Below are 17,705 nucleotides of genomic sequence, written 5' to 3'. Positions count from 1 at the left end.
GGCCTTTTCTTTCCTTTCCATCTCCTCAACTCAGTTAAGTATGGCCAGGCTTACTCCATGAGATTGAACAGCCCGAGTGTGTGCTTTTTTAAAGAATTCCTGCTCACAAAAACACATGAAATAGTTGTACTCTACGAAATACCACCCAGCAACCAAGCAGTAGAACGAGGGGGAAACGATTTCTTATTTTGGGATCTGTACTTATCACTATAGATAGACAAGTATATTGTTTATAGTCCGCAGAGTATAACCAATCAATCAGATACAGGATTATACTATATTCATAGAAAGTGAATAAAGTGAGAAGGCGGTTGATTTCATTCGAAGCTATCGGGTCAACGTCCTCATTTCAGACACTCACTTTGCCTGTCAAATCGCACAAAAACAAGAGCATCACAACCGGCAAATGTCGACATTTACATTTGAATCGCATTCATTTCGTTTTCGAGAGGTACCGCGGCACAACCTAGAGACATCCAACAGATGTCTAAAATCCTAGACAATGTACACACAGGCAGAAATAATTGACAGTGATCCCCAAAGGCTGTGACGTCACTCTTTCCCTTTATATTGTCCTGTTGTTTATTTTATATTTTCTTGTCCTATGTGGCATTATGGGTGTATTTACATTGTTGACTTACGTCTGCTGTCAGAGACAAGGTCCCAGAGCAGCACTTAGCCAATTGTGTACGTGTGTGTAATGTGAGTAGGGAAATCCACAGGTGGTTTAATGGTCATCCTCTGAGGGATTGAGGGACATCATAATAGGTAGCAGACCCGTGTACAAAGTCTTAAGACCACCACCCCTACTCCACCATAACCACCCTTAACCCCAACACCTCCCATCACACTGATGTCTGGCTGTTGGATAGACACCGCGATCTGTGTTCATTTAGCGCGCGATCTGTGTTTTCTTCTTACTTTACTGTTGAACGGGTCAATGTGGTCGCGCTGTGGCATACATCTCATTTGCATGGACCACTACTAAAATCAGAAACATACATCTAATTTGCATGGACGACGACTAAAATCAGAAACATACATTACATTTGCATGGACGACTACTAAAATCAGAAACATACATCTACGGTTGGTTGTGCATGGTTGGAGAAGCAATGAGCGTTCAAGTGTCCGTTCATACTTTGTCAATAATTCAGTAGCTCATATGAAAGATATGAGCAAGTACATCATACATATGAAGTATGTTTCAGTGAGGGGATCATTGCATGAAAAAGCCTCCACTTATTAAAAAAAAGAGACATTGTGCAACATAAGACTGGTCCTTAAAACAACCTCTAATTTGATTTGATAAAGTGATAGGGGTCTGAGACATATTTTTGCAAAGTCATATCTGTCTGGCTTGTTAGCTTCCTTTTCCATCTAGCCAACTAGGAATGACAAATCTACAACCCCCTCAGAACCTATGCAGAGTAATCAGTGTTTCCCTTGTGATTTCTTTCCATTGAAAATGTTTTACCATCCTGAAAATGATGGGAGTAGCGGCAACGATTTACCAGCAGTGGCCCTGGGGAAACACTGGTACTGTATGTTCCCCATATGCAAAGATGCCATACAACACAACCATTCATACAAAGAGCACATCCTCCCTCCCTTACAAAGCAACTGCTAATACCCACGCAGGTCGGTATAAACCAAGAGATTGCTCGTAATAACACTTCAAATGCAACAGTTCCCCTTTAAGACGGCCAAGTCACTCACAGAAAAAGCTGTGGTCACTTTTAGGCTTACCGTAGTTTCAGTTCTTTCCCCTCAGTAGTACTTTTGGTCTTGACAGATCCGACCCAGAAGCTCAGAGGTGCACTGAGAGCAGCAGTCACCACATTTCCAGATCTCCTCGTCCCCCTGCGCTCTACTGTGTCACTCTACCTGGCCCTCTCACTTTACCCACAGGGCCTCATTAATAAGGCACACCTACAGCGACCCGTGACATCAGCGCTTCAGGCCGCCGACCAACCAACCACAGCGCGGCACACGCCCGGATGAGCTCTTATGCAAAGTACGGAGCAGTAAAGGGCCCAGGCAGTGCGGGCACAACCCTCATGGCTGCCCACACTCAAATCTCCCAGGGTTTATGGATTAGAAGAATTCCTGCTGGCTCCATTTTGATTAGCTATGAAAGGCCAGACAACACCTTCTTTGCTACTGTTATAATTGTAGAGCGAGCCGCTCCTATAAAAAACGTCAGTCATAATACATAAGTCTGAGTCTAAGTGGCCAATGTACAAAAACATCACCTGTCACAAAACAAAAACACTGAATGGGGGGGTTGAATTCAAGCAAACCTGCACTGCGAAAACCTGTACTGTAGAAGAAGAAAAAACTACATAGCACCAGCAAAGCACAAAATGGCCCCTCTTGAGTTTTGTTTGATTGTACTTAGAATGGGAATCTGCAGTTGCTACATCCATTTTTGGACTTTTTTGGATAAATTAATGATATACAGTACGAGTCAAAAGTTTGGACACACCTACTCAGTTAAGGGTTTTTCTTTAGTTTTTACTATTTTCTACATTGTAGAATAATAGTGAAGACATCAAAACTATGAAATAACACATATGGAATCATGTAGCAACCAAGAAAGTGTTAAACAAATCAAAACATATTTTATATTTGAGAATCTTCAAAGTAGCCACCCTTTGCCTTGATGACAGCTTTGCACACTTGGCATTCTCTCAACCAGCTTCATGAGGTAGTCACCTGGAATGCATTTCAATTAACAGGTGTGCCTTTTTAAAAGTTCATTTGTGGAATTTCTTTCCTTCTTAATGCATTTGAGCCAATCAGTTGTGTTATGACAAGGTAGGGGTGGTACACAGAAGATAGCCCTATTTGGTAAAAGACCAAGTACATATTATGGCAAGAATAGCTCAAATAAGCAAAGCGAAACAGTCCATCATTACTTTAAGACATGAAGGTCAGTCAATCAGAAACATTTCAAGAACTTTGAAAGTTTCTTCAAGTGCAGTCACAAAAACCTTCAAGCGCTATGATGAAACTGGCTCTCATGAGGACCACCACAGGAAAGGAAGACCCAGAGTTACCTCTGCTGCAGAGAATAAGTTAAGTGTTAACTGCACCTCAGATTGCAGTCCAAATAAATGCTTCAGAGTTCAAGTAACAGACACATCTCAACATCAACTTTTCAGAGGAGACTGCGTGAATCAGACCTTCATGGTCGAATTGCTGCAAAGAAACCAGTACTAAAGGACACCAATAATAAGAAGAGACTGGCTCGGGCTAAACACACAAGCAATGGACATTAGACCAGTGGGAAACTGTCCTTTGGTCTGATGAGTACAAATTTGAGATTGTTGGTTCCAACCGCCGTGTCTTTGTGAGATGAGGAATAGGTGATTGGATGATCTCCGCATTTGTGGATCCCACCGTGAAGCATGGAGGAGGAGGTGTGATGTTTGGGGGTGCTTTGCTGGTGACACTGTCTGTGATTTATTTAAAATTCAAGGCACACTTAACCAGCATGGCTACCACAGCATTCTGCAGCAAAACACAATCCCATCTGGTTTGCGCTTAGTGGGACTATCATTTGTTTTTCAACAGGAAAATGACCCAACACACTTTCATGCTGTGTAAGGGCTATTTGACCACAAAGGAGAGGGATGGAGTGCTGCATCAGATAACCTGGCCACAATCACCCAACCTCAACAGAGTGAAGGAAAAAGCAGCCAACAAGTGCTCAGCATATGTGGGAACTCCTTCAAGACTGCTGGAAAAGCATTCCAGGTTAAGCTAGTTGAAAGAATGCCAAGAGTGTGCAAAGCTGTCATCAAGGCAAAGGGTGGCTACTTTGAAGAATCTTAAATAAAAGAAATGTTGATTTGTTTAACACTTTCTTGGTTACTACATGATTTTATATGCGTTATTTCATCGTTTTGATGTCTTCACAATTGTTCTACAATGTAGAAAACTGTCAAAATAGTGTCCAAACTTTTGACTGGTACTGTATACCATGTGATTCTTATAGAATGTACAGTTGAAGTCGATAGTTTACATACACTTAGGTTGGAGTCATTAAAACTTGTTTTCAACCACTCCACAAATTTCTTGTTAACAAACTATAGTTTTGGCAAGTCGGTTAGGACATCTACTTTGTGCATGACACAAGTAATGTTTCCAACAATTGTTTACAGACAGATTATTTCACTTATAATTTACTGTATCACAAATCCAGTGGGTCAGAAGTTTACATACACTACGTCGACTGTGCCTTTAAACAGCTTGGAAAATTCCAGAAAATTATGTCATGGCTTTAGAAGCTTCTGATAGGCTAATTGACATCATTTGAGTCAATTGGAGGTGTACCTGTGGATGTATTTCAAGGCCTACCTTCCAACTCAGTGCCTCTTTGCTTGACATCATGGGAAAATCTAAAGAAATCAGCCAAGACCTCAGAAAAAATAATTGGAGACCTCCACAAGTCTGATTCATCCTTGGGAGCAATTTCCAAACGCCTGAAGGTACCACGTTCATCTGTACAAACAATAGTACGCAAGTATAAACACCATGGGACCACGCAGCTGTCATACCGCTCAAGAAGGAGACGCATTCTGTCTCCTAGAGATGAACGTACTTTGGTGCGAAAAGTGCAAATCAATCCCAGAACAACAGCAAAGGACCTTGTGGAGATGTTGGAGAAAACAGGTACAAAAGTATCTATTTCCACAGTAAAACGAGTCCTATGTCGACATAACCTGAAAGGCCGCTCAGCAAGGAAGAAGCCACTGCTCCAAAACCGCCATAAAAATGCCAGACTACGGTTTGCAACTGCACATGGGGACAAAGATCATACTTTTTGGAGAAATGTCCTCTGGTCTGATGAAACAAAAATGGAACTGTTTGGCCATAATGACCATCGTTATGTTTGGAGGAGAAAGGGGGAGGCTTGCAAGCTGAAGAACACCATCCCAACCGTCAAGCACGGGGGTGGCAGCATCATGTTGTGGGGGTGCTTTGCTGCAAGAGGGACGGGTGCACTTCACAAAATAGATGACATCATGAGGGAGGAAAATTATGTGGATATACTGAAGCAACATCTCAAGACATCAGTCAGGAAGTCAAAGTTTGGTTGCAAATGGGTCTTCCAAATGGAAAATGACCCCAAGCATACTTCCAAAGCTGTGGCAAAATGGCGTAAGGACAACAAAGTCAAGGTATTGGACTGGCCATCACAAAGCCCTGACCTCAATCCTATAGAAAATTTGTGGGCAGAAATGAAAAAGCGTGTGCGAGCAAGGAGGCCTACAAAACTGACTCCGTTACACCAGATCTGTCAGGAGGAATGGGCCAAAATTCACCCAACTTATTGTGGGAAGCTTGTGTAAGGCTACCCGAAACGTTTGACCCAAGTTAAACAATTTAAAGGCAATGCTACCAAATACTAATTGAGTGTATGTAAACTTCTGACCCACTGGGAATGTGATGAAAGAAATAAAAGCTGAAATAAATAATTCTCTCTACTATTTTTCACATTCTTTTCACATTCGACATTTCACATTCTTAAAATAAAGTGGTGATCCTAATTGACCTAAGACAGGGAATTTTTACTAGGATTAAATGTCAGGAATTGTGAAAAACTGAGTTTAAATGTATTTGGCTAAGGTGTATGTAAACTTCCGACTTCAACTGTAGTTTATAGATAAATGCCTCATGAGCTTAAACTGTCAAACCCCATCAGAACACAAAATATTAGCTTGTTTTAACTCCATTGTTTGTAAACATAAACCATGTATAGCCTCAAAACATGCTTGAATCTATACTTTTTATATACTGGATAGTCAGTCCTTACATCCTTAGCTATGTCTATGAATTTGAGAGTGGTTACATTTCTCCAGCCCAATCCCTCAGTTTTTTAGCCCAATCCCTCAGCTTTTTAGCCCAATCCCTCAGCTTTTAACCAAGAAGCGGGTGTTTCAACAAAAGACTGCTGCTTTAACGTAACTTCTGGGAAGTGAAGATAAGTCCATGGGTGCTGATAGGTAGATAAACAATTTACCAGGATAGTGTTACCCTGCTTTGCCGTTTCTATGGCATGCCGGGCAGATTGTTTTCACTGTGTCTATGGTCTCTCTCTCCTCTCTCCTGTGTGTGTGTGTGTTTAATTGTTAATGAAGGCGCACACAGGGCTCATCACCTGGGTACCGTGAAAGGGGGAGGGGAGCTCATTAAGAAGACCCTCCCTCCTGGGCCGAACGGCACACACTCAGACCATGGCAACTGACCACACCATGGAGACGTGCCATGGCAACAAGATTGTTATGTTGTTACAGTATGTAAATTGGACTGGGGTATTTACCAGTAACTCAGTCATCAAACACCTGTAAGTCTAAACCATGTTTCATTCTCTATCATTCAGGGGACACTTATTACAGAGATGTGACTTGGTAACCTATAACGGTCACCTTTAAAATAGATTGTGTTTTATGGCAAATTGAACATCTGTCAGTGCCAGTCGGTGCAGTTTAAGATGAGGGAGGGCAATACATATTATGAGCATAGCCTTAATTCCATTACTACATATTGGATAACCATCATTGGGGTGGCAGGGTAGCCTAGTGGTTAGAGTGTTGGGCTAGTAACCGAAAGGTTGCAAGTTCGAATCCCCGAGCTGACAAGGTACAAATCTGTCATTCTGCCCCTGAACAAGGCAGTTAACCCACTGTTCCTAGGCCGTCATTGAAAATAAGATTTTGTTCTTAACTGACTTGCCAAGTTAAATAAAGGTACAAATTAAAAAAAGAGAAATTCCATTCATCCAGCTCAATGTAACATCAACAGGTTTAGGCAACTACATGACTACTACACTCAACAGTTCCCTTTACCCACCATGAGGTTGCTACAACCTAGCCTATAAATGAAAGCTTGCAACGTAGGTGCACAGGTTGAGACAAATTTAAGTAATCAAGGTGACAGACAGTGACATATTCAATACCTACCGCCTTGCACACTCTTGCCTGCATCTAGCTGATCTAGGGTGCAATCATTAGTCCAACAGTTGCAAACGAGAGTTTCTACTGGACAAATTCAGATATGTTTATCCCTGTTTTGTTCAAGAAACGTTTTTCAACAGAATCGGCTGAATGAATACCCCTGATCACACGCAAACACAGTTCACTTTCATAGCAGCCACATACAAACAGCATGAGCCCTTTGGTCATTGGATAATTCCTTCTCACATCTCCTCTCACCTGTTCCCTTTGCTTGTAGACTTCAGTGCACAACACATCCGCTGTCTGTGACCAGAAAAAAAAAACTTTCCAAGCCAAAATCTTCATATCATTACCGCTAACCACTACACACAGCCTACATCGTTGTCACCATATTAGCTAACGTCATAGTCAACATAGTTCTATTAGCTAGTCAGCAAGCAGTTTAGCAGTTCAACTGGCGGGCCCTGATGGCAATAAATTAATCAAACCAAAAGCTTACCTTGACTTGGAAGAGTTTCAGTGTTGGATAGCCACAGCCAGCTAGCTAACATTGCATCCCCCTCTGTTTGAACCGAGTGTTTGTGTAGGCTAAACTAGCTAACTGCATTCGCTAGCTAACTGAAAAAAATACAACATATAGCTCTCTCTCCCTCTCTCTCGCTTCTCCTTAATTTTTATAGAAATGTATTGGTTCAAAACTGTTCAACTATTGTCTTTCACTCTCGTTGTGTCAACTACACCACATTTTATGCACTGCAGTGCTAGCTAGCTATATCTTATGCTTTCAGTACTAGATTAATTATCTGATCCTACACCATGGTACCAACACCTACTCATTCAAGGGGTTTCTTTTATTTGTACTTTTTTCTACACTGTAGAATAATAGTTCAAAACTATGAAATAACACATATGGAATCATGTAGAAACCAAAAAAGTGTTAAACAAATCCAAATATATTTTACATTTTAGATTCATCAAAGTAGCCACCCTTTGCTTTGATGACAGCTTGCACACTCTTGGCATTCTCTCAACCAGCTTCACGAGGAATGCTTTTCCAACTGTCTTGAAGGAGTTCCCACATATGTTGAGCACTTGTTGGCTGCTTTTCCTTCACTCTGCGGTCCAACTCATCCCAGACCATCTCAATTGGGTTGAGGTCGGGTGATTGTGGAGGCCAGGTCATCTGATGCAGCACTCCATCCCTCTCCTTCTTGGTCAAATAGCCCTACACAGCCTGAAGGTGTGTTGGGTCATTGTCCTGTTGAAAAACAAATGATAGTCCCACTAAGCGCAAACCAGATGGGATGGCATATCGCTGCAAAATGCTGTAGTAGCCATGCTGGTTAAGTGTGCCTTGAATTCTAAATAAATCACAGACCGTGTCACCAGCAAAGCACCACCACACCTCCTCCTCCATGCTTCACGGTGGGAACCACACATACGGAGATCATCCGTTCACCTAATCTGTGTCTCAAAAAGACACGGCGGTTGGGACCAAAAATCACAAATTTGGACTCTGGACAGATTTCCACTGGTCTAATGTCCATTGCTCGTGTTTCTTGGCCCAAGCAAGTCTCTTCTTATTATTGGTGTCCTTTAGTAGTGGTTTCTTTGCAGCAATTCTACCATGAAGGTCTGATTCACACAGTCTCCTCTGAACAGTTGATGTTGAGATGTGTCTGTTACTTGAACTCTGTGAAGCCTTTACTTGGGCTGCAATCTGAGGTGCAGTTAACTCTAATGAATTCATCCTCTGCAGCAGAGGTAATTAAAAATAAAGTACATTACAATGATATATTTTAGTTTATGGGGACTGAATTCTAAGTTAGGGCTTCCAAGCTTGCTAGGACAGACCAGATACAACTTAAATTAGCACTGAGGGTTGAAGTGAGAGGTGTCAAAGCCTTTGAGCCCAACAAATGGCAGGAGTCTCTCACAGCCTACCCAACCAAAACCCAGAGGCCTTTGAAGCCCCCTCCCGCTGTTCAGAGACTGGCATTTTCTACAAGAAATCTACCTCCAGAAATAACAGCTTCTCCCAAGTCGGTGTGACACCTACTCCCTTTGCCTGCTGCACTGCTGCTTGGACTCCACCTGGCGATCTGTTTCCCATCTGCCCTGGCCTGTCTCCCCCTGTCTGGTACAGGTACCCTCACCACACTCCCCCCTCTCTCCCAAGCTTTGGCTCGCCTCCAGCACACACACACTGTTGGGGCGAGTGACTCTGAACTTACAATGGTTAGCCCCAAGTCGTCATATATATATATTTTTTCTCATGCATTTTGCTATTTCCTATATGAACTTTCTTGTTTACCCAACCGTGGGACAGACTGTTTGTTCCCACACTCGGGACTCTGACTCTACTGGCTACACAGACTTTTGGTCTCCCATCCTATTCTAACCACCTCTCGCCGGCTTTGTATTCATGTTACCTGATGAAATTGCTGTACAATATGATCTTGTTGCCATCTGATGCACATTCAATTGTCATAAATCAACACTGCAGAGCTCTCCCTGTCCTCTGCCGTGCCTTGATTGTATTACTGCTGATGTTATCTGGAAATGTGCATGTACACCCTGGCCCATCTACTTTTGCTAGCCCCAACTCTGATTTGTGCTCTGATATCTGCTTCCCTGATTTCTGCTCTCGTAAAACCCTGGGTTTTCTGCACGTTAACACTAGAAGCTTATTACCTAAAATGGATCAATTGAAAGTGTGGGTTCACAGCTCCAATCCAGATGTGTTGGTCATTACTGAGACGTGGTTAAGGAAGAGTGTTTTGAATACTGATGTTAACCTCTCTAGGGTATGTGGGACGGTAGCGTCCCACCTCGTCAACAGCCAGTGAAACTGCAGGGCGCCAAATTCAAAACAACAGAAATCCCATAATTTAAATTCCTCAAACATACAAGTATTTTACACCATTTTAAAGATACACTTGTTGTAAATCCAGCCAAAGTGTCCGATTTCAAAAAGGTTTTACGATGAAAGCACACCAAACGATTATGTTAGGTATGAGCCAAGTCACAGAAAAAGACAGCCATTTTTCCAGCCAAAGAGAGGAGTAACAAAAAGCAGAAATAGAGATAAAATTAATCACTAACCTTTGATGATCTTCATCAGATGACACTCATAGGACTTCATGTTACACAATACATGTATGTTTTGTTCGGTAATCATCTCCCACCCCTTCTAATGTGACTAGCCACGATGCTCCTCCCTCTTTTTCCCCTACCCCGCTACACAGTTTCTCCCTGCAGGCGGTCACTGAGTCCGAGGTGCTAAAGGAGCTCCTTAAACTTGACCCCCAAAAAACATCTGGGTCAGATGGTTTAGACCCTTTCTTCTTTAAGACCTTTTAAGAATGCTCCCCTTTTTTTCAATTTTCACCAAAAATTTACCCAAATCTAAATGCCTGTAGCTCAGGACCTGAAGCAAGGATATGCATATTCTTGATACCATTTCAAAGGAAGCACTTTGAAGTCTGTGGAAATGTGAAATTAATGTAGTTGAATATAACACATTAAATCTGGTAAAATATAATACCATCATCTTTGAAATGCAAGAGAAAGGCCATAATGTATTATTCCAGCTCAGGCGCAATTTAGATTTTGGCCACTAGATGGCAGCAGTGTATGTTCAAAGTTTTAGATTGATCCAATGAACCATTGCATTTTTGTTCAAAATTGCCCAAATGTGCCTAATTGGTTTATTAATACATTTTCAAGTTCATAACTGTGCACTCTCCTCAAACAATAGCATAGTATTATTTCACTGTAATAGCTACTGTAAATTGGACAGTGTAGTTAGATTAACAAGAATTAAAGCTTTCTGCCAATATTAGATATGTCTATGACCTGGGCAATTTTCTTGTTACTTACAACCTCATGCTAATTGCATTAGCCTATGTTAGCTCAACCGTCCCGCGGGGGGACCCACCGATCCTATTTTTATTGACTTGGACAAAGCTTTTGATACGGTAGACCATTCCATTCTTATGGGCCGGTTAAGGAGTATTGGTGTCTCTGAGGGGTCTTTGGCAAAGAAGTAGAGAGACAAAGAAGTAAAAAAGAAGCCTGAAGAAGGAGGAGATGACGAGAAAGGAATTCGGTTTACAGTTTTATTTGTGGATTAGTTGTCAGAGGACCTTGTGCATTTCAGGTAAAATAACAACACAATGTTTATATCCCAACAGCAAGCTAGCTAGCTAAATTGTCATAAATGTTTAATGCTTTTCGACCTGTCCCCAAATTAATATAATTGGTTCAGTGTTTGTTTTGATAGTTCAACCTGCGTGTCCTGATCGTGTCTGGTGTGGGGGTACAAAATCAACATGCGTGCGATGGCGCACGCGTGGTCCGGTTTGGTCAGAATGTCAGGTCTCTTTATGTAGTGTTGTGTTGTCTCTCTTGTCGTGATGTGTGTTTTGTCCTATATTTTCCTCCTCCCGCAGGTGGCCTTTTGCCTTTTGGTTGGCTGTCATTGTAAATAAGTATTTGTTCTTAACTGACTTGCCTAGTTAAATAAAGTTTAAATAAAAATAAAATGACTCTAGGTCTTCCTTTCCTGTGGTGGTCCTCATGAGAGCCAGTTTCATCATAGCGCTTGATGGTTCTTGAAATTTTCCGCATTGACTGACCTTGACTGACCCATGTCTTAAAGTAATGATGGACTGTCATTTCTCTTTGCTTATTTGAGCTGTTCTTGCCATAATATGGACTTGGTCTTTTACCAAATAGGGCTATCTTCTGTATACCACCCCTACCTTGTCACGACACAACTGATTGGCTCAAACGCATTAAGGAAAGAAATTCCACAAATGAACTTTTAACAAGGCACACCTGTTAATTGAAATGCATTCCAGGTGACTACCTCATGAAGCTGGTTGAGAGAATGCCAAGAGTGTGCAAAGCTGTCATCAAGGCAAAGGGTGGCTTGTTTAACACTTTTTTGGTTACTACATGTATTCCATATGTGTTATTTCATAGTTTTGAGGTCTTCACTATTATTCTACAATGTAGAAAATAGTAAAAATAAAGAAAAACCCTGGAATGAGTAGGTGAGTCCAAACTGTTGACTGGTACTGTATTTATCGTAACTTTAATGTTTCACTATTTTTATGAAATTTACTGAGGTAGATGGTCCTCCCCTTCCTCCTCTGAGGAGCCTCCACTGACATCTGTGGACCAAAAAAACTCCCATGTGTCAGAGTCTGGCGTAGTGGTTATCCCCCAAGACCCTGGACCTATACTCCTGGCAACGTGGGTACGAATCCCATCTCAGCCCTTCCTCTTGGTCTCCCTCTGTATCGTTCTCTCCTCTACATTCTCATAAAAAAGGAAAAAATATATATTTAAATTGTTGTTTTATTTAAATCGGCCATGATATAAGCTTAGTAGTGGGAGGGAAGTTGTTTTGATCTATGGAGCCCACTCACAATGTGGCCAGAGTAATTAGTGGAATTAACGTTGGGCCCATCACTCTGCTCATCAAGAGGTGCCAATGGGGAGGGCCGGCTCGTAATGAGGATCCTCGTTAGTACAATAACAATAGTGCGGACTGGAGAATCCCTTTTCTTTTCTGCCTTCGCGCTGGGAACAGGGGACGTTGTTACACTGACTGGCCAAGTGATTAGTGGTCGGCGCGACAGGGAAAATGGCGCCTCGACTCCCTGCAACCTAAACACCTCGCTCTGCTAGCCGCTTAACTATCCAGAAACGTCTTTTCAGTCCCCATTTTGAAACGTCTCAGTGGAGCAAACAGTATCCGCAGGGGGTCATTGTTTCTATGTTGTAGCTACTGATTTCATAAACTGAGAATGCAACCACTAACACTCACAACCTGCTGTTTTTAAGGGCCTGTCCACCCCTATTCTAGAGAGCAACTTCAAGCTAAGACAACTGCGGGCCCCGTTATAAAAATCAGCTTGTGGGCCAGCCACCAGTTTAAGACCCGTAAACAAGCAGATACAGGAGATGGACAGTAATAAACAGATCTGTACAGCCATTAAATCCTGCATACACAATTGCCTTTGTCAATAGAAGTCTCTGTGCGTTCCCTCTCCTAATGGTTAAGGTTATGATATAGGGAAGGGTAAGCTGGTCCTATATTTTATCTGAACTGTATCTGAGCTTGTTCTTATGGGGGGCTAATAGTGGGGTCTGTTTGATCAGCTTACTGCTCGTTAATTGAGATAAGACTGCTGAAGAGGGTTCAATCACGCAATCACACCAACTGAGTCCACTAGGCTAGGGCTTCCAACCACTCCATTGGCTCCCTGTCCAGCCATCTTGTGGCATAATGAGTCTTGGATATTGCTGTCCTATGCTATTTCACGCTAGAATATTAGCCACAAGGCTTTTAGAGGATTTAACTGATCACTGGACTGGTCATCAGGATAATGACAAGCTGGAAAGCCTGGTATTGATAGGCCACCCTCTGTGAGGACTTGGCCATCTGTCACCAGCATCCAGAGAGAACAAATGAGGCAACCATTTTTAGACTGGGGGCTCAATGGCATCAAATGGTTAGGTTGAGAGGAAATCGATCTCCTTAATTCCTGGATACAGCATGCTCTGTTTTCTCAATGGACACAGAAGATGTAGTCTTGAAAAAGGCTCATTAATTAATGTGAAGGACTGCATGTACAAGTGACTTGATAGTGTGACACATCTCTACTCCAGGGATTCGTTAATAAAAAAACAACAGGACTGTGGCCCTTGAGGAACCATAGTCGTGACCTTCTGCTTTTCACCAGTAAAAGAAGAGAGAAAGCTCACCTCATTCTCCACATGCCTCAGGTTGCTCTTCACCTTCAAGTAGATCTCGGCGTCTGAGTCCTCGGGGGGCTGGGGTGGCGGGTAGCCGGGGGGTGGAGGTAGTTGGGAGGGGCAGTCAGGGGGAGGGGGTGGTGGAAAGGCTGGCGGGGGTGGGGGAGGCTGCTGAGTGGTGGCGTTGATGGCGGGGTCCTTGTTGTTGGGAACTCCACCCCCTACGTCTGGGTTCAGCATGTCCATGTAGGTCTGCATGTCATTGATGGTCGACTCCGTTGGGCCCCCACCTGTGATAAGGACACGGTGGGTCAGTGGTGAGATTTCTGCCACAAAATGGCTGATGTGGCCATGGAAATATAATTCATTGTACGGACATCCCCATTCAAGTCGATGGGTGGATATTTCTATGGACATACAGTGGCTTGCGAAAGTATTCACCCCCCTTGGCATTTTTTCTATTTTGTTGCCTTACAACCTGGAATTAAAATATATTTTAAAAAATTGGGGGGGGGGGGTTGTATCATTTGATTTACACAACATGCCTACCACTTTGAAGATGCAAAATATTTTTTCTTGTGAAACAAACAAGAAATAAGACACACAGAAAACAGAAAACTTGAGCGTGCATAACTATTCACCTCACCCAAAGTCAATACTTTGTAGAGCCACCTTTTACAGCAATTACAGCTGCAAGTCTCTTGGGGTATGTCTCTATAAGCTTGGCACATCTAGCCACTGTGATTTTTGCCCATTCTTCAGGGCAAAACTGCTCTAGCTCCTTCAAGTTGAATGGTTTCCGCTGGTGTTCAGCAATCTTTAAGTCATACCACAGATTCTCAATTGGATTGAGGTCTGGGCTTTGACTAGGCCATTCCAAGACATTTAAATGTTTCCCCTTAAACCACTCAAGTGTTGCTTTAGTAGTATGCTTATGGTCATTGTCCTGCTGGAAGGTAAACCTCTGTCCCAGTCTCAAATCTCTGGAAGACTGAAACAGGTTTCCCTCAAGAATGTCCCTGTATTTAGCATCATCCACCATTCCTTCAATTCTGATCTGTTTCCCAGTCCCTGCTGATGAAAATCATCCCCACAGCATGATATGGATGGTGGATGGTGTTCTCGGGGTGATGAGAGGTGTTGAGTTTGCGTCAGACATAGCGTTTTCCTTGATGTCCAAAATGATAAATTTTTGTCTCATCTGATCAGAGTACCTACTTCCATATTTTTGGGGAGTCTCCCATATGCCTTTTGGCGAACACCAAATATGTTTGCTTATTTTTTTCTTTAAGCAATGGCTTTTTTCTTCTGCCACTCTTCCGTAAAGCCCAGCTCTGTGGAGTGTACAGCTTAAAGTGGTCCTATGGACAGATACTGTGACTTCTGATGGTAATTGGTTGCACCAGATCTTATCTAGGGGCTTCATAGCAAAGGGGGTGAATACATATGCACACACCACTTTTCCGTTTTTAATTTTTTAGAATATTTTGAAACAAGTTATTTTTTTCATTTCACTGCACCAATTTGGACTATTTTGTGTATGTCCATTACATGAAATAAAAATAAAAATCCATTTAAATTACAGGTTGTAATGCATCAAAATAGGAAAAACGCCAAGGGGGGATGAATACCTTTTCAAGGCACTGTAGCATCACCCAGGTGGGGTATTACACAATATAGATGATGCAAGTTTCATCTACATAATATGTAAAGTGCTTTAAGCACCTGGAAAAGCGCTAAATAATCCATTCTATTATTATGTTATGACCTACGTTTTTCAAACAATCAACTAATCAGTCTTCAGTCTGAACCTTCATTATTTAAAAACAGGTGTGCAGGGGTAGAACAAAAGCCTGCACCCCCAATAGCTCTCCGGGATTGCATTTGCAGACCCTTGTTCTGGAGAGCGTGCAGGGTTTTGGAATTTGGTTGATTCACAGACAGATTATTTATCCTATCTGCCACTAGAGGGTACTACTTGTATAAAGCGCTGCCGTGGCACCACACAAAAGGAATGCAAACTGTTACATGGAATTTGTTCCAGTCAGATGAGCGGTTGAAGTTCCCACCATTGTTATGATAATAGAGTGCAGGGTGCATTACCCAAGCAAATATGTCATGTCATGTTTGGGGGGGACACACACACTCTAAAGTTGGCTAAAGCACATAAAATCATACAAAGAGTGTATTCAATAGTGTATTCAATGGTGTATTTGGCACAATTGCCTTGCCATAGCATGACATAGACTTTTTCTTCCTGTGAAATCTGAACTATTATCTTCATCAGGGTTCAACTTCAGGAAGTGAATTTAAATAGTGCAAGTGTTTGTGTGTGCACGTGCATGCGTGTGTGTTTATGTGCGCGCATGTGTTTTGGCATGTGTAAGTGCCTCCATGTGTGACAAAGCGTGTGTTTGTGACTGACCAGCCGGGGCTCGCGACGATGGGGGCGAGCCGCTCCTTTTCCCTCCTGTGCTGGACTGACTGGAGTTGGCCGAGTCGTAATTGGACAGAGTGCTGGAGGGCGAGCCCATGTCGAAGTGGGCGGGTTGCTGGGCCTGCCCCGACCCCGCCGGGGGCATGGTGTTGTTGGGGGACGACAAACCTGAGTCAGGCTGTTTGTTGTACTCCAGGTCAGCCGATGGGTCTCTGGAAAGCACGCGGTGCTCCACACTCTGGAGAAAGACAACCACAATGAGGGGTTAACGAAACATGGTCAACCAAGAACCTGGGGTACAGCACCGCTAACCTAGCATGGGACTGAAAATTAACATTTCCTGAAGAAAATGTGTGTGCTTGCTTGTCTTGAAGTAACTGGTGTTCAGTGAGGTCGCGTTCAACGTTTCGAATGTTATATATCAAAAATAATTACACAAAGCCTTCTGGAAACACCGTACAATGGTTGTGCAAACATTTTTGTGCACATCTTCAATATCAGTATCAGTTGTATCACAACCAAACGTTGTGTCAAATGTGTTTAACAACCAGAGTGTGTACAGGGTCTTTAACACTCCTTAATTAACAGGCCCCAGGTCAGTAGTCACAACAACAACACAACAAATTACAGATGATCATCTTTAGGTGCTGACTTCTAGCTGGCACGAGCCACACAATTTAGAATCTAATGCAGCTTGAGACTGCCACTTTAAAAGTCTCGACCGCACTGACTGTCCGTAATCTGTCACGTCAACGCCAAGGTAAGGTTGAGGTGACATTGAATGACAATCAGTTAGGTACTACAGTTCATTGAGGAGGTGTCGGAGGGCTGCAGGTGGATGTGCCTGCTGTGTTTGATGAGCTGTGCAATCAATCAACCCATTTCTGCTCTCACTAGTTGATCCAGGAACCCAGTGAAGCTTTACCCTGGTCCCAGATCTGTTGTTAAGCCAACTACTAGGTTTGTCAATGTTTGACATGACAAGGAGTTGGCTATGCAGCACGCACAAATCTTGGACTGCAGCTCCTATTTATAAAGCATCTCAGTCAGAGTAGGAGTACCAATCCAAGATCAGTATCGGCATTTGTATAATAATGAATATGATTACACGGACAAGGGTGACATGATCCTAGATCATTATTATTCTTAAATGTAGAAAATTGTAAAAATAAAGAAAAACCTGGAATTAGTAGGTGTAACCAAACTTTTGACTGTATATATACAGTACCAGTCAAAAGTTTGGACTCACTTACTCAAAGGTTTGTCTTTATTTTTACATTTATTTTTACATTTTTCTACATTGTAGAATAATAGTGAAGACATCAAAACTATGAAATAACACATATGGAATCATGTAGTAACCAAAAAAAGTCTTAAATCAAAATATATTTTAGATTTTAGATTCTTCAAAGAAGCCATCCTTTGCCTTGATGACAGCTTTGCACACTCTTGGTAATCTCTCAACCAGCTTCAACTGGAATGATTTCCCCAACAGTCTTGAAGGAGTTCCCACATATGCTGAGCACTTGTTG

At 42.4% G+C, this 17,705-nt stretch overlaps 1 protein-coding gene across 1 annotated transcript in view; it reads right to left on the bottom strand.

Annotated features, from left to right (window-relative positions):
* The window catches only part of espn (espin), a 102,949-nt gene that overhangs the window by 48,226 nt on the left and 37,018 nt on the right, over nucleotides 1–17,705 (bottom strand). Inside the window, exons 6-7 of the mRNA XM_039007454.1 lie at nucleotides 16,162–16,411; nucleotides 13,746–14,026 (exon numbers count right to left, since the gene is read on the bottom strand). Coding sequence (XP_038863382.1) covers nucleotides 13,746–14,026; nucleotides 16,162–16,411 — 531 coding nt within the window. The remainder of the gene's footprint in view (nucleotides 1–13,745; nucleotides 14,027–16,161; nucleotides 16,412–17,705) is intronic.

Source organism: Salvelinus namaycush, chromosome 14, assembly GCF_016432855.1.
Source record: "Salvelinus namaycush isolate Seneca chromosome 14, SaNama_1.0, whole genome shotgun sequence".
NCBI classification, from domain to species: Eukaryota; Metazoa; Chordata; class Actinopteri; order Salmoniformes; family Salmonidae; genus Salvelinus; species Salvelinus namaycush.
This window is presented reverse-complemented; position numbering and strand designations above follow the sequence as displayed.